This window comes from Gambusia affinis, linkage group LG14 (genome assembly GCF_019740435.1).
Source record: "Gambusia affinis linkage group LG14, SWU_Gaff_1.0, whole genome shotgun sequence".
NCBI classification, from domain to species: domain Eukaryota; kingdom Metazoa; phylum Chordata; class Actinopteri; order Cyprinodontiformes; family Poeciliidae; genus Gambusia; species Gambusia affinis.
The window spans coordinates 756,074-771,284 of record NC_057881.1 but is presented as its reverse complement, the minus strand read 5'-3'; the positions used below and the strand labels follow the sequence as shown (position 1 = coordinate 771,284).

At 44.1% G+C, this 15,211-nt stretch overlaps 1 protein-coding gene across 3 annotated transcripts; it reads left to right on the top strand.

The window, feature by feature from the left end:
- Positions 1-7: 7 nt before the first annotated feature.
- On the top strand, positions 8-4,072 carry LOC122844235 (UPF0500 protein C1orf216 homolog). Of its 3 annotated transcripts, none has more exons than XM_044139501.1 (3): positions 12-297; positions 387-594; positions 2,260-4,072. In XM_044139501.1, the coding sequence occupies exons 2-3, from the start codon at positions 545-547 to the stop codon at positions 3,233-3,235; spliced, it is 1,026 nt and encodes a 341-aa protein (XP_043995436.1). In that variant the 5' UTR covers positions 12-297; positions 387-544; the 3' UTR covers positions 3,236-4,072. The 3 variants fall into 3 exon arrangements, with proteins under 3 accessions (XP_043995435.1, XP_043995436.1, XP_043995437.1); XM_044139502.1 differs by having other exon boundaries at positions 387-2,187; positions 2,260-3,823; XM_044139500.1 differs by having other exon boundaries at positions 8-594.
- Positions 4,073-15,211: the final 11,139 nt, after the last annotated feature.

Here is a 15,211-nt window from a genome sequence, read left to right as displayed (position 1 = left end):
GATTAACAGTGAAAATATGACTTTGAAAAATCAACCCCCATTTTCTTCTCATAAGGCCAAAAAATGAAATTATCGCTGTGAATTTTTGGCTCAATCGGCACCCCGTAGATAAACCTGGCGAAAGAGATGCGTGAGAAACACAAGAGAGCCCAGGACTCAGCAGGAGGAGCTCAACCTGCAACGAGTGGAGAAGAACCTGACTAGGTTAAAAAAAATAAAATACACATTCTGCAAAACATGCAGTTTGTCCTGGAGCCAGCAGGGGGCCGCAAAGTTCGCTGATTCCTCTGCTGAATGGTTCTGATCCATTCCTTTCATGTTCGAGCAGAGATTCTGGTTTCCGAACAGGAACTCTGTGTGCTCACATTGTTGTGTCTTCCTCCCAGCCCAGCAGGACGTTAGTCACACGGAGGGAGGAGGAGGAGCAGGGAGGAAGAGGAGGCAGATAAACATCAGCCAGGAGCGCGAGGAGGAGGAGGAACTGGGAGGGCGCAGCGACCAGCAGCGGATCCAGCGACCAGAACCAGTAGAAAAGGTAAGAACCATGAAGACCCGATCACACGGCGAGAGGAGGAGGAAGAGGAGCGGGATGGGGTGAGTTACATCAGGAGTCTGGACCGAACCTCCTGACTCGGTTCACCAAACCATCCAGGATCGGAGCGGAGCTCAGACCGACCCGGTTCGGTTCGGTTCGGTTCGGTTCATTTTGTCGCATTTGCACGGTTCTGCCGCAGGATCAGAGGCGGGCTCTCGGAATAAAGCGAACCGAACCTTCATCTACATCAACGCATGCGCGCTCCCGACTCGGTCATCTTCCCGTCCTTCAGCCTCACGTGCGCGCGCGGCGCGGGCTGGGGAGTGACTGACAGCAGCCTGCAGTCAGGATTAGACACATTTCCATGCGATGATGATGATGATGATGATGAAGGAAGCGCCCATAGGTCACGCATCAGTGCGTGTGCGCATGCGTGCATGTTGGGTTTTATCGGGTCTTCTTGTTGCTGCTGGATTATAATCTGCTGCTGCTCAGCGGTTCTGTTCTGGAGCTCCTGACCCAGTTGGTGGTCCAGACGGTTCTGGTTCTGGTTCGGTTCTTTGTCTGCTTTTCTTCTCTGGTTCGGTCCAATCTCCTCTACTGGGTTAAATCTGGACCTGTTCAATGAATCCATGCATTGGCCCGGTCCAGTGATCAGCGCGCTGCGCCTCTATGAAGTGTGGACTCAGGTCAGGGGTCAGGGGTCAGAGTTCAGGGTTGGGCCAGAATGACTGGGTCGTAACGTCACACGGCGCCAAAATGGCGGACTGGTCACTGTTTAGCATCCTGCTGCTAAAACAGAACAGAACATTTTAAATGTCCAGTTTAGGTTTTTTTTTCTTTGTTGAAGGAATCTGTTTTGTTGTGACTTGTTGAATACAGAAAATTCAATATAATCTCTCATGTTCAGTAAAACTAAAATTATTTCAATATTTGACTTTTGAAAACTGATTTTATTCTGTTTGTTTACGACAGACGGCTCACTCTGTGAACTTATTTCATATTTCCAAGACGGCAAAAAATACACATTAAAATGTTCTAATATTTAATAATACTTATTTATATTTATTTGACTCATAGAGACTTAAAACCATCTGAGGTTTGGTATAAAGTGGAGCTCATAAAGGTCAAGTGAAGGACAAACATGTAAAAGAATTATAAAAATGTCTGATGCTACATGTGGAAAATAAAAAGACTAATGGAATTAAAATGTCCTTTTTAAAAGAAACTATGGATGTTGTGACTTTAGGGACCAAAAATGTAACAATAAATTCATCAGTTTTCTAAACATTTGATCCAAAATCATGATGACAATAAAACCAAACAGCTTTCTATTCCACTCCCACAAAAAAATATTTGAATTTCATAATTATCTATAAAGTTTTCCCTAAATTGACTTTCTGCAAAAGAAATTCAGAATAAATATCAATTTCTGTGTTTTGTGATGAGACATTTTTTAGTAGCAGTTTCTCCGTCTGTCTGCTGATCGTCCAGGTAGAAAATCCCAGACAATGGGAGGAGAAACCACCAGCATTACTTAGGAAGGCGATGGCCAGGCCGGGTCAGCCCGGTCCGGTTCTGGACTGAAACTGAGAGGCAAAGCAGCCAAATCTGTTGATCCGCATGACGAGGAAATTCTGGTTGGAGGGTCGGTAGGTTTCAGAAGCGGCTCTTGGACCCGACGGTGGGCTCTGTGTTGAGTTCTGTTGTGTTCTGTCTTTCAGTGAGTCTCAGTCGCGGTCAGTGATGCTGCACCATCAGGACCAACATCTGAACCGGGCCTACAGAGGCGGCACCAACAGCTCGCCCCTCAGGAACAAAGACAGCAACTTCAACTTCCTGCCAGGCGCCAACGACGAAGCCCAAGCAGAAACCAGGAGAGGAGGCGATGAGAACCGGAACCAGGTCCGTCCCCGGAACCTGCCGTTGGGTCGCGACCCTCAGAGTTCGCCGACCTCCGGCTTCAACTCGAGCCTGATGTCGCCTCGCTCCCGCCTGCCCTGCTGGAGCCCACTGGAGCCGCTCCCTGAAGTCGAGACGGGGGATGACGGGTACGGGCGGGTGCCGCCGGACGGAGCGGAGGAGAGGATGATGGAGGAGGAGGAGGAGAGGATGATGATGTTTGATGAGAAGAAGGAGCGCCAGAGGAAGGAGGAGAACCCGGATGACGAATGGGGAGACAGCGACTCGGAGTCGGAGTTCAGCTGTCGCTCCGGCGGCAGCGTCTCCTCCCTGAATGTGGAGAGTGGAGGCGAGGCGGGGCTCCTGGGCGGCTGGGACCGGATCGGCGTCGGAGAGCCCAAATCAAGCAAGCCTGAAGCCGGACCGATCAGAACCGGAGATGTGAAACAGAGGAGCTTCAGCAGCAAGCCACCAACCCGAAGCGACCTGCAGAACCTGCCAGAGGAGCGTAACCACAGCGACAACCAATCCTCAGACTCGGACAGCGAGCTGCCGGAGCTGATGGACGCCATGTGGACGCTGCGGGACCGCGAGCGCTTCAAGGCGCAGGAGATGGAGAAGCACCAGGTGCAGCTGACCATGTACCGCCGGCTGGCGCTGATCCGCTGGGTGCGCACGCTGCAGGGCCGCGTCCAGGAGCAGCAGAACCGCCTGCAGTCCAGCTTTGACGTCATCCTGACCCACAGGAAGGAGCTGCTGCGGATGGGAGCCGCCGCCACCGCTGTCGCCCAATCATAGGAGGTCTACGGTGTGATGTCACAGCGCCTGTGTCTCTTTGTGTTTCTGATTTCAATGAGTCAAACTTGTGTCTGTAAATGTGTGTGACTCTCTGCTGAACCCTAGAGCTCTACATCAGTATGACGACGCCATGATGACACCTTGACGACGCCATGACGACACCTTGACGACACCATGACGACACCTTGACGACACCATGACGACACCTTGACGACGCCATGACGACACCTTGACGACACCTTGACGACGCCATGACGACACCTTGACGACGCCATGACGACGCCATGACGACACCTTGACGACGCCATGACGACACCTTGACGACGCCATGACGACACCTTGACGACGCATGACGACACCTTGACGACGCCATGACGACACCTTGACGACACCTTATGACGACACCTTGACGACACCATGACGACACCTTGACGACGCCATGACGACACCTTGACGACACCTTGACGACGCCATGAGGATACCTTGACGACGCCATGACGACACCTTGACGACGCCATGAGGATACCTTGACGACGCCATGACGACACCTTGACGACAGTCTGACCATACGTGATACCATGATGACAATCCCATGATCTTACTATGATGATACCACCATAACATTGTGACGATATTATGACGTTGCCATGACAACACCATGACAACAGGGTGGCCATACCATAATGATACCTTGATGGCGGTATGATGAAACCATGACAACCAGTGTTGATACCATGACAACAGAGGCAGATAAAGTGGACTCTGAACCAACTTTATTCCTGAACATTTTGTGTTTGGATCTGAATTATTATCCCAGATTAAAGACGTTATCTGAACTTTGTGTGTTTGGGAGTTTTTATCTGATCTGGGCTGAACAGAACAAACTGACGGGAACATGGCTGATGTTATTTTTACCTCTGCTTCCTGCAGCGGCCTCTCCTCTAACAATGGACTCTGTGTGGCCTGAACAGTGGTGTTGTGTGTCTGATCGTCACACGGCCGCTTGTGTGTCCTTGTGATTCCCGTGTGAGAGCCGCGGCGCCGCCCTGTAATCTCCATCCTGAGGGGTCGCCGGGCCCCAGAGCGCCCTGCAGGTCCGATCTGTCGGAGTGCAGGAGCCAGGGCCCCGGGGCCCCAGGGCCCCAGGGCCAGTTTGGGATAATCCCTTCTCCTCTGCCGGCTGTTTCACAAACGTATCAGAGCTGTTGTTCTCAGGCTGACGGTTCTGGATCCAGGCTGAGCAGAAAACATGTTTACTATGAAACCGAGACAAAAACAAGCAGCAGCTCCCAACAGAAGGAACAGAACGGATCGATGGAGGGATTTCAGAATCAACCTCCAAATAAATCAGAATATGGAAGAAAACGTGAATTATTTTCTACCATGAGAGTTTTTATATTGAAAACCTGCAACCTCAGGAACAAACTGAGCATCACAGCGGCTGCAAGTCTTTAAATCAGTCCAGAGAAACTCTGTTTTCCCACCAAACCCCATTTAACCAGCAGCCATCGGCTGCTCAAAGGCACTTCAACAGGAAACATCTTAAAACTGCTGAATATGTTTTTAGGTTTTAACAGCAGAATAAATCCTCAGAACCTGTCAGGAGCCTCCTCTTCCTCCGGTCTCCTCCACCAGGGGGCGACACTGAACCGCAGAACCGCTGCAGAGGCCGAAACAGAAGAAAACTGACTCATAAATGTCCCCTCAAATTTCAAATATTTATATTTTGAAATGTATTTAATGTTGACTTATTTAAGATAAAGTGCATAGAATTCTGTATTTTAAGTTTTATTTTCTGATACAAATTTATCTATGAAGTAAAACAAAAAATTTGAGCTTAAAACTGTAAGATTAATTTTATCTGAGGATTTAAACCCATCAACAGCACTGAAAATGGGATTCAGGGGCGTGCTGTGGTGGCGCAGGGGGTTAGCACACCCCACGCTCGGGGGCCCTAGTCCTCGACGCGGACGTCGCGAGTCCCGGCGACCCTTGCCGCTTGTCTTCTCCTCGCCCTCCTTCCTTCCTGTCTGTCTACTGTCGCAAAAATACGAGCCGCAAAAACTCTTCGGAGAAAATGGGATTTATCCAGAAATATGCTGCATAGAAACTGTTTCTATCCTCTGGGTCAGGGGTCCCCAAAGTGGCCCCTGAGGGCCTCCTGCATGTTTTAGTCTCTCCCTGGTTTAACTCACCTGGATCCAAAGATGGATCTTTAGAGGCCAAAGAAGAACTTTGACCTGAAGGTTTGAAGGTTGTTGGTACCAGAGAGAGAATAAAACATCAGGATGCAATCGGCCCTCAGGGGCCACTTTGGGGACCCCTGATTTATGAACTTATTTGACCTCAGGAGGGGAAGCCGCAAGTGCACCCTGCTGAGAGCAGAAAGTAACAGCAGAGGGCGGCAGCGAGCAGGGGCCACAATGGAGGCCCCAGATTAGGATGAACGGAAACGGCCCAGTGCATGCTGGGAAAAATGAGAATTTCAGATTTCTCTGTTCAAAATATTTATTTTGAGAGATGAATTAATTTTTTTTAGGAAAAAGGAGACCATTTTGAGTTTTAAATTAAAAGCGGTGAAGTGTCAGAGATTTAACCAAATTAAAGTTCCAAAGAATTTTGTCAATATTTACATAAAAGTTTATGAGTGTGAAGATTTAAATCATTAAATTTAATATAAATATAAATGATGCGGTCAGAAGATCGGGAGTTTTTTCTTTTCTACCAGATCATGTTGATGTTTGGGGATCAGAGCAGAACCAGAACCGGTTCAGTACAGACTCCAGTCCCAGATGACGTCATCACCGGGGTCCCAAAAAGGTTCCTTCAAAACTATCATCATCATCCTCCTCTTCATCCTCTGTTGTCTCAACCGAATCATTTTTACACCTCTCCGTTTGGCCACTTTGCGCCGCTGCTCCTCCGAACCGAGCCGGACTGGACCGGACCGACACATGAGAAAGTTTGGGCTCCGCTGCTGCAGTTTGAACGCAGACACCACGCGCCCCCTTCCTCCTCCTCCTCTTCCTCTGCCTGATGTGGTGTGACAGAGCGGAGGCCCGCGGCGCTGCGCTGGCGTGGAAACTATCAGCTCTGACAGAAACGGGGTGGCTGGGGGGAGGAAGAGGAGGAGAGGGGGATGAAGGCTGAGGAAGAGGAGGAGGAGGGTGGAGGGGAGGAAGAGGAGGTGAAGGGTGGAGGGGAGGCCACAGCCCGAGGATGAAGAGATGATGAAGATAGATAGATAGATAGATAGATAGATAGATAGATAGATAGATAGATAGATAGATAGATAGATAGATAGATAGATAGATAGATAGATAGATAGATAGATAGATAGATAGATAGATAGATAGATAGATAGATAGATAGATAGATGATCACACCTGTTCTTCATTTTCCAATCAGCTGGTCTGAGTCTGCAGGTGAGCTCTGTGTACGGAAGCCCAGGAGGCCCAAAACATTCTGCTTCCATCAGTTCATTAACTGTTAATAAGCTGAATTCATCCTTCAGTTTCCTCCTTTAAATAATTTGAATTTAGAGCAGAAATGAAACAAACTAAAGAAAACGTAAAAAATAAACGTATTAATTACTTTTAAGAGTCCAGAATCTTTTAATTTCTCATTAATATCCTAAATGTTTTCTTGATTTAAACCCTGTTTCCTTCAAGTATTTTATTTGATCCCATTTTTGTTCATTCGTGCTTAAAGTGTTTCAGATTCTTTTGTGCATCAAATCAGTTCATTTACTGCAAACATGGAGTTTTACCACTTTATTTAGTTTTTATTTTTAAGAAATGTCAAGAATATAGTTTCATATTTACACAGTAAAAATGGCGGTGGTGAATTAACACCAACAGTGTTAATTTTAACACCCACAAAGTGTCTATATGTGTCCAAGTCAGCTGGTGTTAAAGTAACACTTTTCAAAGTGTTAAAAGTTTGACACCCATTTTTTTGTTAAATTAACACCAGATATTGTTAATATTCAACAATATGGAGTGTCATATTAACATTACAACGGTGTTGGTGTTAAAATATAATGTCAAAAGTAACACTAGTGTAGTGTTAACCTCAAATATAATATCGTGTTAAAAAGGTAAATAATTGACCCCACAAGGTGTCAATATCAACCAAATCCAGTGGTAAAAAAATATTCAAAACAATACACAGAAATGGAAAGTTCAACTTTTATTAAACCCATTTCAGTATTACAGACCTTCAATGCACAGCTCATACAAAACAGTGTTAAGGTGTGTGAATAGATTTTCCATGTTCTCAAAACATTCTCTGACTTTGTTTAAGGTTTGCTCATTCACTTCAGATGAAAGATATGCAAGAACAGCATCCTGTGCTTGAATATGAACATCATTAACAACCTCTTCCATTGAACAAGTTAAAGATTGCACAAGATTTCCAGAAAGTCCAGATGTTTGAACTTGGGCAATAACAGAGCAACACATGTCCATTAACTGCCTCTTTTTAGGAAGTCTTTGTTGACTAACAGAAGTACTACTCAATGCATCATCAGCACAAACATCATCAGTCTCAGCATTATCTGCTCCAACATTGTCCACATAAAAAGAATCTATAGCAGAAGCTAGTGCTTTTTGAACCCAGAATATGTGTAAAAAAACAGATGAACAGCTATGTTCCCCACGTTTAAAATGCAATTTGTGCCCTGGATACAAAGCATGACTAAATTTCAAACGCTGAAAAAGAGTTGAAGAATTTCTGTGCTGAACCTTACAAATGTAACATGTTGGCATATTTAAGTGTTGTTAATTCTCACTCTGATTTCCTCGACTCTGGGGCTCTCCTTTGCTGTTGCCGCATCAATCCCATAAACTGTTGTTTGGATGAATGTGTAGAAGTTGAGGAGGGTTGCATTGTAGGACACAGCAAACACAAAGTGTGCCTTAAAAGTTCATCGAAGGCAGCCACTGCAGTCTGTGCGCACAAGGAATGGGCTTCTGATCCAGGATGATGTAGAACTTCAGAAAACTGCTCTTCTTCTCTCCAACGCAGAGGAGGAAGGGCTGTGCAGATCCAACTTTGCCAAGGAATGTTGCCATGCTTGTTCCAACCTAAGATTAAAAGACAGCACTTTAGAAATAATGATTTTAGTCCCTCACTAGCAACAAATTAAGAACATTTTCCACCTTCCTTTAGCTGTGAACATGCCACAAAAGGGGATATGACTTGCAAGGAAACTCCTGTGAGCTTAAGTGAAAAGATAATTTCTAATGGGCTCATACAATTCTTTGTGTCATTATTTTCCCATAACCAATTTTTTGTTCCATTTTGTCATAAAATAAACCCTGATCTCTCCATCCCTCCAAAAATAACTATAGATTTACAATACAAATAACGAAATAATGACTTTACATTTTACAGTCTTGTAAAAATTAGATCAATTTACAGTAAGTGAAGCACAATAATTCATGTCAAAAACATACCTTCATGAACTTCACAACACGATCAGCTGCCTCAGCTGCACTAACTTTACATGTTTCTTCCCTTTGAGTTGGAGGCAAGAGATGAACCAGCAGGAGAATGGCTGCCAAGTCGCTGTCCCATTCTGATAAAATCATAACAAGCCATGCTTAGAATGCATATACATAGAAAAGACTGTTGAACATATTTATCTATCAATACATACCATAATCACTTGATTCCTCCTGAGCAGACAGAAGGTCATCCAGGTGAACCCTCTGTCCAAGGCTTTTGCTGACAGTGATGACCTTTGGTTTGTAGAACGTTGGCCATCTTGCAACAAACTTCCCAAGATGTCTTCTCCAAAGAGCATGATGAAGTCCTGCTCAATCTAACAGAAGAAAAAATACCATCAAAAAACTCAATTCAAAAGTTCAGTTAATCAAATCTGGGAGTTTCTCACCAAGCCTGGTGTATCCAAGAATCTTGGGAAGTGATCCAAGATGAGTGATGACTGGTCCAGATCATGTAGCATATTCTGTCTTGAATGTTGCCTTCATTTTCCCTTAACAACGCCCTGGTCTGATGCGTGCTTCATTATGGACATTGCTTCTTTGCATCCATCACCAAACAGCTGTTCAGATGTTGAGGTCTGCCTTGTAGTTCTTGAGCAGTCAGGGAGTTCCTCTTAAAGTCACTTGCAGTGTTACGCTGTGAGTTTTTCAATCGATAGGCCAGGTAGCCCTGTCCACTTTGAGGATCGTAGAAATGTTCCTATCCCAGAACAGAAACCACAAAATATCAATTACATTGTATTCAAAAGGACAGTTACATGGTTAATCCACATTGTGAAAAAGATCTTCAGGTACTCACATAGCCAGTTGGTGAGCAATTATTTTTCAAACTGGGAAAGCGGGTGACAATTCCCAGGGCACAGGTGATGCGGACATTGACAGGAGGGACTCTCCTAAAACACAATTCAAAAAGAATATACCTGTTTCACATAGGGGTTAAACAAACTCACACCAATTAAGGAGAGGTTATGAACAGAAAACCCATTCTCAGCAATTACTAATTATTCGAATGATCATTATGTTAATAATTATGTTTTTTCAGATATATCACTTCCACTATCACTTTGAACACATCAGCTCTGTCAACTATATAAACTTCATCCAAGCTAGAGTGTTGAGCTAGCTAGCTAGTCAGAATCTGCTACCATATCGGCTTCGGCTAGCCCTAACGTGGCATTTTATACTTTTGCTTTGCTACTGGTACAGTCTACGGAGCCCTATAGTGGACATGGGGATTTATTATTTTTTTTTCGCTCTCTTTTGCGTCCCCTCTCAAAAGTGTATTGCAAAGTTGACGAACCAGACAACACCCACAATGAGTCCATAAATTATATAAAGAGTTGAAAACATTCGACATTTATGTTGGATTAAAAACTTTTTATTTTACGGAAAATTAACTGCTTCCTTAACGTAAGGAACAACTTCGCCAAGGAATTTAAAAAAACATCCCCATATCCTCTAAGACGCTAGCCGTTTGCAAAGTTAGCTTTTTAGATACACACATCGCCAATATTTCAAATAATACAGATATACAAGTATTATCCATGGTTTAAAACGACAACTAGAACTTACCAAATATAACAGAATTCAAATTTACCTTTCGCCAAGATTAGGCAAAACGGCGGGACCTTGAATTTGATGGATTTTCCAAGCAAAATTAGTTAAATATCGTGCACTCTTTGAAGTCTCAAACTAAAAAGCACATTTACAACGAAACAATGGTCATATATGAATATTTAGCTTACCTTTAGGAAAGAATTGTGTCTTTCGTGGCGAAATGAAGCCGTACCGATCGACTGACTGCTGGCGTGACGACAGAAAGTAGAACGAACTCTGCAGCCGTTACGCGAAGGCGGGGCTTAAGCAACACCAACCAATTAACACTGGAATTTAACAACGCGAATTTTACGGAATTTACACTGGCAGTGTTATTTTAAAGCTGTGTGGTGTGAAAACAACACTCACACTCTTTATTTGACACTACACCTGAGATTTCAACACTGGCATTTTTACTGTGTATGTCCAAAAATATCATTTTGTAAGTAAAGATGTCTTGAAAAAGAACAAAATACCTGATTTGTTTCACTTGTTTTAATTAATCTGTTAAAATTAAGTAATCTGCTTCTATAATTTTTAATTAATAAAATACACATGATAAAAAAACAACAACTTTGTTTTTATTTTTCTATTAAAATTCAGGAAAAGGAAACAGAGACATTTAAAATATAAACATCAGGATGTTTGATGTTTGTTAGGCTGAATTATTTTATTTTGTTTTATTTTATTTTTTTTTTCCTTTAATTTCAGATTAAAAAATAAATGAGGAAAAAGTTTTCCAGGAAAAATCCAGCAGGAAGTGAATCTGGTCAGTTTTCCTGGACCTGTTGGGAAACCTGCGGATTGCCCTGGAGGTCAGAGGTCACAGTGATTCCAGGACTGGATCTGTGTGTGTGTGTGTGTGTGTGTGTGTGTGTGTGTGTGTGTGTGTGTGTGTGTGTGTGTGTGTGTGTGTGTGTGTGCTTCAGCTGCCTCGGCTGCTTTAACCAGCTAATAAATATGAAACCAGCAGGTTAAACTGGGAGCTGAAAGGATTATCTCCGTCTATAGAGTCCCGTGAAAAATCCCCCGACCTCATAAAGACGCATGTTGGTCCATAAAACCTCCGGGAACAAAAGCAGGAGAAAGAAAGCTTTTTCACGCTTAAGAGGTTCTCAGGAGCGCATTGAGGGGGTCCTCTGCGGGGCCCCGCCCACTGATTATCCGGCTGCGATTGGCAGGTGCGTGCGCCGGGCCGCGGGGCCGCGGGGCCGCGGGGGCAGCTGCAGGTCCCTCTGCCCTCTGATGGGGGTAAACGGTGACATCCTGGAACAAAAGTGAGGAGTGGAGTGGGAGTCTCTGACCCGGCGCCGTGAAATCGAGGATTAAACCGATAAGCAGCGAGAACGCTGGATGTACCAGGCCGGGTTCTGGAGTCAGGGTGGGCCGCTGCAAAGTGACAGAAAGAAGGAAGCTAATGTTTAGACGCGTCGCCTCTTATCTGGATCTCCCTGCGTTGCTGATGAACGCCGGGCGTAACTGACCCGCGCAGGGGGCATCTCTGCCTGGAAGTGGCTAATCTCTGCGGTCCAAACGGAGTCGCCCCTCCACTCGGTGGCCCCAGGCGACACGAGGCTCCTCAACTTAATCCCTGGAACTCCTCAGAGCTGCAGCTTCACCTCCCAGCTAAAAGGGATTAATGGTTATAAATAATGATGAATAACAAACAGCGCAGAGTTTAACCGTCCCGACTGGAGCTCAGAGCTGAACACCTTCCTGACAAAAGACCCAAATAAAGAGCAACACCAGAACCAGAACCATGCAGAAGAACCGCACAGGGAGACCGGATTTGTAAAGTTGAAAATTAACAGCAGAAACCTATCTATTTAATTTTTCTAATGAATAAATTCACTAGTAAGCTAAACATTCAGTTTGAAGAAGTTAATTTGCAAATCCACTTGCAGATAAGGTTATTATTATTATTAATAGATTTTATGTCGGGCGACAACCTTGAATTATTACCATCTACTAGTGTGGACCAGAATATCCATTTTACCAAAATTACATTCTTAATCCCGTTTTTTTTTTTTTTTTTTTTTTTTTTTTTTTAACAAATGTAATAACTTTATTCATCCTGTCATATTTAACCATGTTTAATGTCTCCACACCATGTTTTCTTGCATCTTGTTTTAATTTTCCAGTGTCTTCTGCTGGATGTTTACCCGCCAAATGTAAAGACTGACCGATAAACGGAAATGTACTGTCAAAATAAAAGCCCAGTCTGGACTGAATCCTTCAATGCTGACGCATCGCCGTTGCTGTAGATCAGGGGTGTCAAACGTACGGCCCACGGGCCGGAACCGGCCCGCCGAACGATTTAGTCCGGCCCGGTGGATAAATGCATTATCGTTATTCAACAATGATTATTGGAAAAAAACATGTACTTCGTTTAATTTAAAATCTGCAGTTTTTATATTGTCCACGAGGGGCGCTGTGTTTTATTCAGAGCAGACAACATGATGTAACACTGATGAAACCAACAGCAGATGGCAGCACTGAGCTTCAGGTCCTGTAAACGGCTTCGATTCTATTTCTTTACCAGCTTTTTACTTTGGTCCTGCCAACCTCATCAACAAAATGTCTGTCAAAAAAGAGAAAGGTAGACACCTAGTGTCAAATTTTTCAAGGAAAATGGACTTCTTCTTATTTGTTCACGGAGGTGAATGGAAACCCTGTGTGCCTTGTGTGCCTGCAGCAGGTTTCTGTGCTTAAGGAATACAATATTCGGCGCCACTATGAAACTCAGCATGGCAAAAAATACAAGCACTTACAAGGAGAACTGAGAAAACAGAAGATAAACGAAATGTTGACGGGTCTGAGGAAACAGCAATCTGTTTTCACCCGGAGTCGAGAGGCCAGTGATGCTGCGGTGAAAGCCAGTTACCTAATTGCTAGCAAATAGCGTTAGCATCAAAGCCTTACTGTGAGGGAGAGTTCGTCAAGAACTGCATGCTAAAGGCTGCCGAAATTGTGTGTCCCGACAAGCTTTTGCCAATATTAGCTTGACAAGAAATACCGTGGCAGACAGGATTTCTATCGGCAGATTTGGACCACCAACTCAAACGCAAAACGGAGTCATTTCTCTCATTTTCTGTTGTAATTGATGAGAGTACTGATATTCTCTCAACTGGCCATATTCGTTCGTGGAGTTGAGAGACGTTGACTGTCACAGAGGAGTTTCTCGAGTTGGTGCCCATGACCGACACCACAACAGCTGAAGAAATTTTCCGCTCCGTTGTTGGAGCGCTGGACAGAGTCGGGGTGGACAGAGTCGGGGTGGACAGAGTCGGGGTGGACAGAGTCGGGGTGGACAGAGTCGGGGTGGACAGAGTCGGGGTGGACAGAGTCGGGGTGGACTGAGTCGGGGTGGACAGAGTCGGGGTGGACTGAGTCGGGGTGGACTGAGTCTGGGTGGACAGAGTCGGGGTGGACAGAGTCGGGGTGGACAGAGTCGGGGTGGACAGAGTCGGGGTGGACAGAGTCGGGGTGGACTGGTCCCGCGCCGTAAGCCTGGCTACTGATGGTGCGCCGTCAATGATTGGGAAAAAGACAGGTGTTCTGACAAAGTTCAGAGAGAAAGTGCAAGCTGCAAATAAAGGGGGTGAGTTTTGGACATTGTATTTTGCATCAGGAGGCATTATGCTGCAAGTCGTTAAAATGGATCACGTCATGGAGGTGGTTGTCCGAACTGTTAATCTCTATCATCGTCAGTTTGATCCTTCTCGGTGAATGCAATGATGACAATGATCACTAACCTACCCAACATTGCCCAGGAAGCCAGACAATTTGTTCAAATTGATTCCCAGATGTAGAAAATTGATTTTAAATCGTTTATTAATTTTTATCTGTTTGATGTATTATGTCCTGCAGGACCGTGTTTTTAAGTTCTAAGAACTGTGGATAAATGTTTTGCAACATTGTACAATCACAGTGATCAGTTCTTATGCATAATGCACTTAAATAAATGTTTAACTGAGTAAAAGTATTTTTGAAATTGCATACTTTTCTTAAAAACTGAGGTTTTTCATAATATATTTTGTAAAAGTGAAATTCGTTTAATATAAAAATCAACAGGTCCACTTTTATTAGTTCTATTTAATCTTGCAATGAGTTTACTTGTGTGGCCCCCCTGAGATCAGATTAAGCTGTATGCGGCCCCTAAACCAAAATGAGTTTGACACCCCTGCTGTAGATCCAATGGTAAACGTCTGGATTGCCTTTAAAACGGCTCGTTCTGTGTAAGCTTAACTGTTTTTATTAAAAAACGAAATGAAACAACGACGAAGAGTTGACAGGAAGCGATTCGGAAGACCCAACTTCCGGTTAACGGCAAGTGGATTTGTATATTAGCTAAATGCTTATTCTTAAAAAGAACAACATGGTGAAAATATAACTTTGAAAAATGAATTCCTCATTTCATTCTCCCATGGCAGGCTAACTAACCTGCAGTAATTCAGCACCAGCAATACCAAATTATTCCTGGTCAGGTTTGAGTTTGTAACGTCACGAACGGCAGTCCATAATGTCCTGCATTTTCTAGATCTGGGGTGTCCAATGTGTGGCCCTTAAATGATGTTTTTAGGCCCCTACATACAAGTGAAGAAGAGTAAAAAAACGGCCAACAAAATAGAAAACAATTGACCCCAAAATGTTGGAAATTTATGGAAAATTGTCTGTTTTTCTTTTAATAGGGAAACTGTTTGAAGCCCTTTTTTTGGAAAAATCACAAAACAATTTTTTTTTCTCATGTTTTATTTAATTTTGGGCCCCACAGGTAGTTGAAATTTGCGAGTTTTGTCCTCAGGGACCAAAAGTTCGGACACCCTGATTTATTAATTTTAATCAACTGTGTAGAAGCAAGTAAACATGA

Coding starts and splice junctions, on each gene's coding strand:
- LOC122844235 (XM_044139500.1), top strand. CDS start 317: ATGTTCGAGCAGAGATTCTGGTTTCCGAACAGGAACTCTGTGTGCTCA. Junction 595..2,259: donor AGGAAGAGGAGCGGGATGGG/GTGAGTTACATC, acceptor TCTGTCTTTCAG/TGAGTCTCAGTCGCGGTCAG.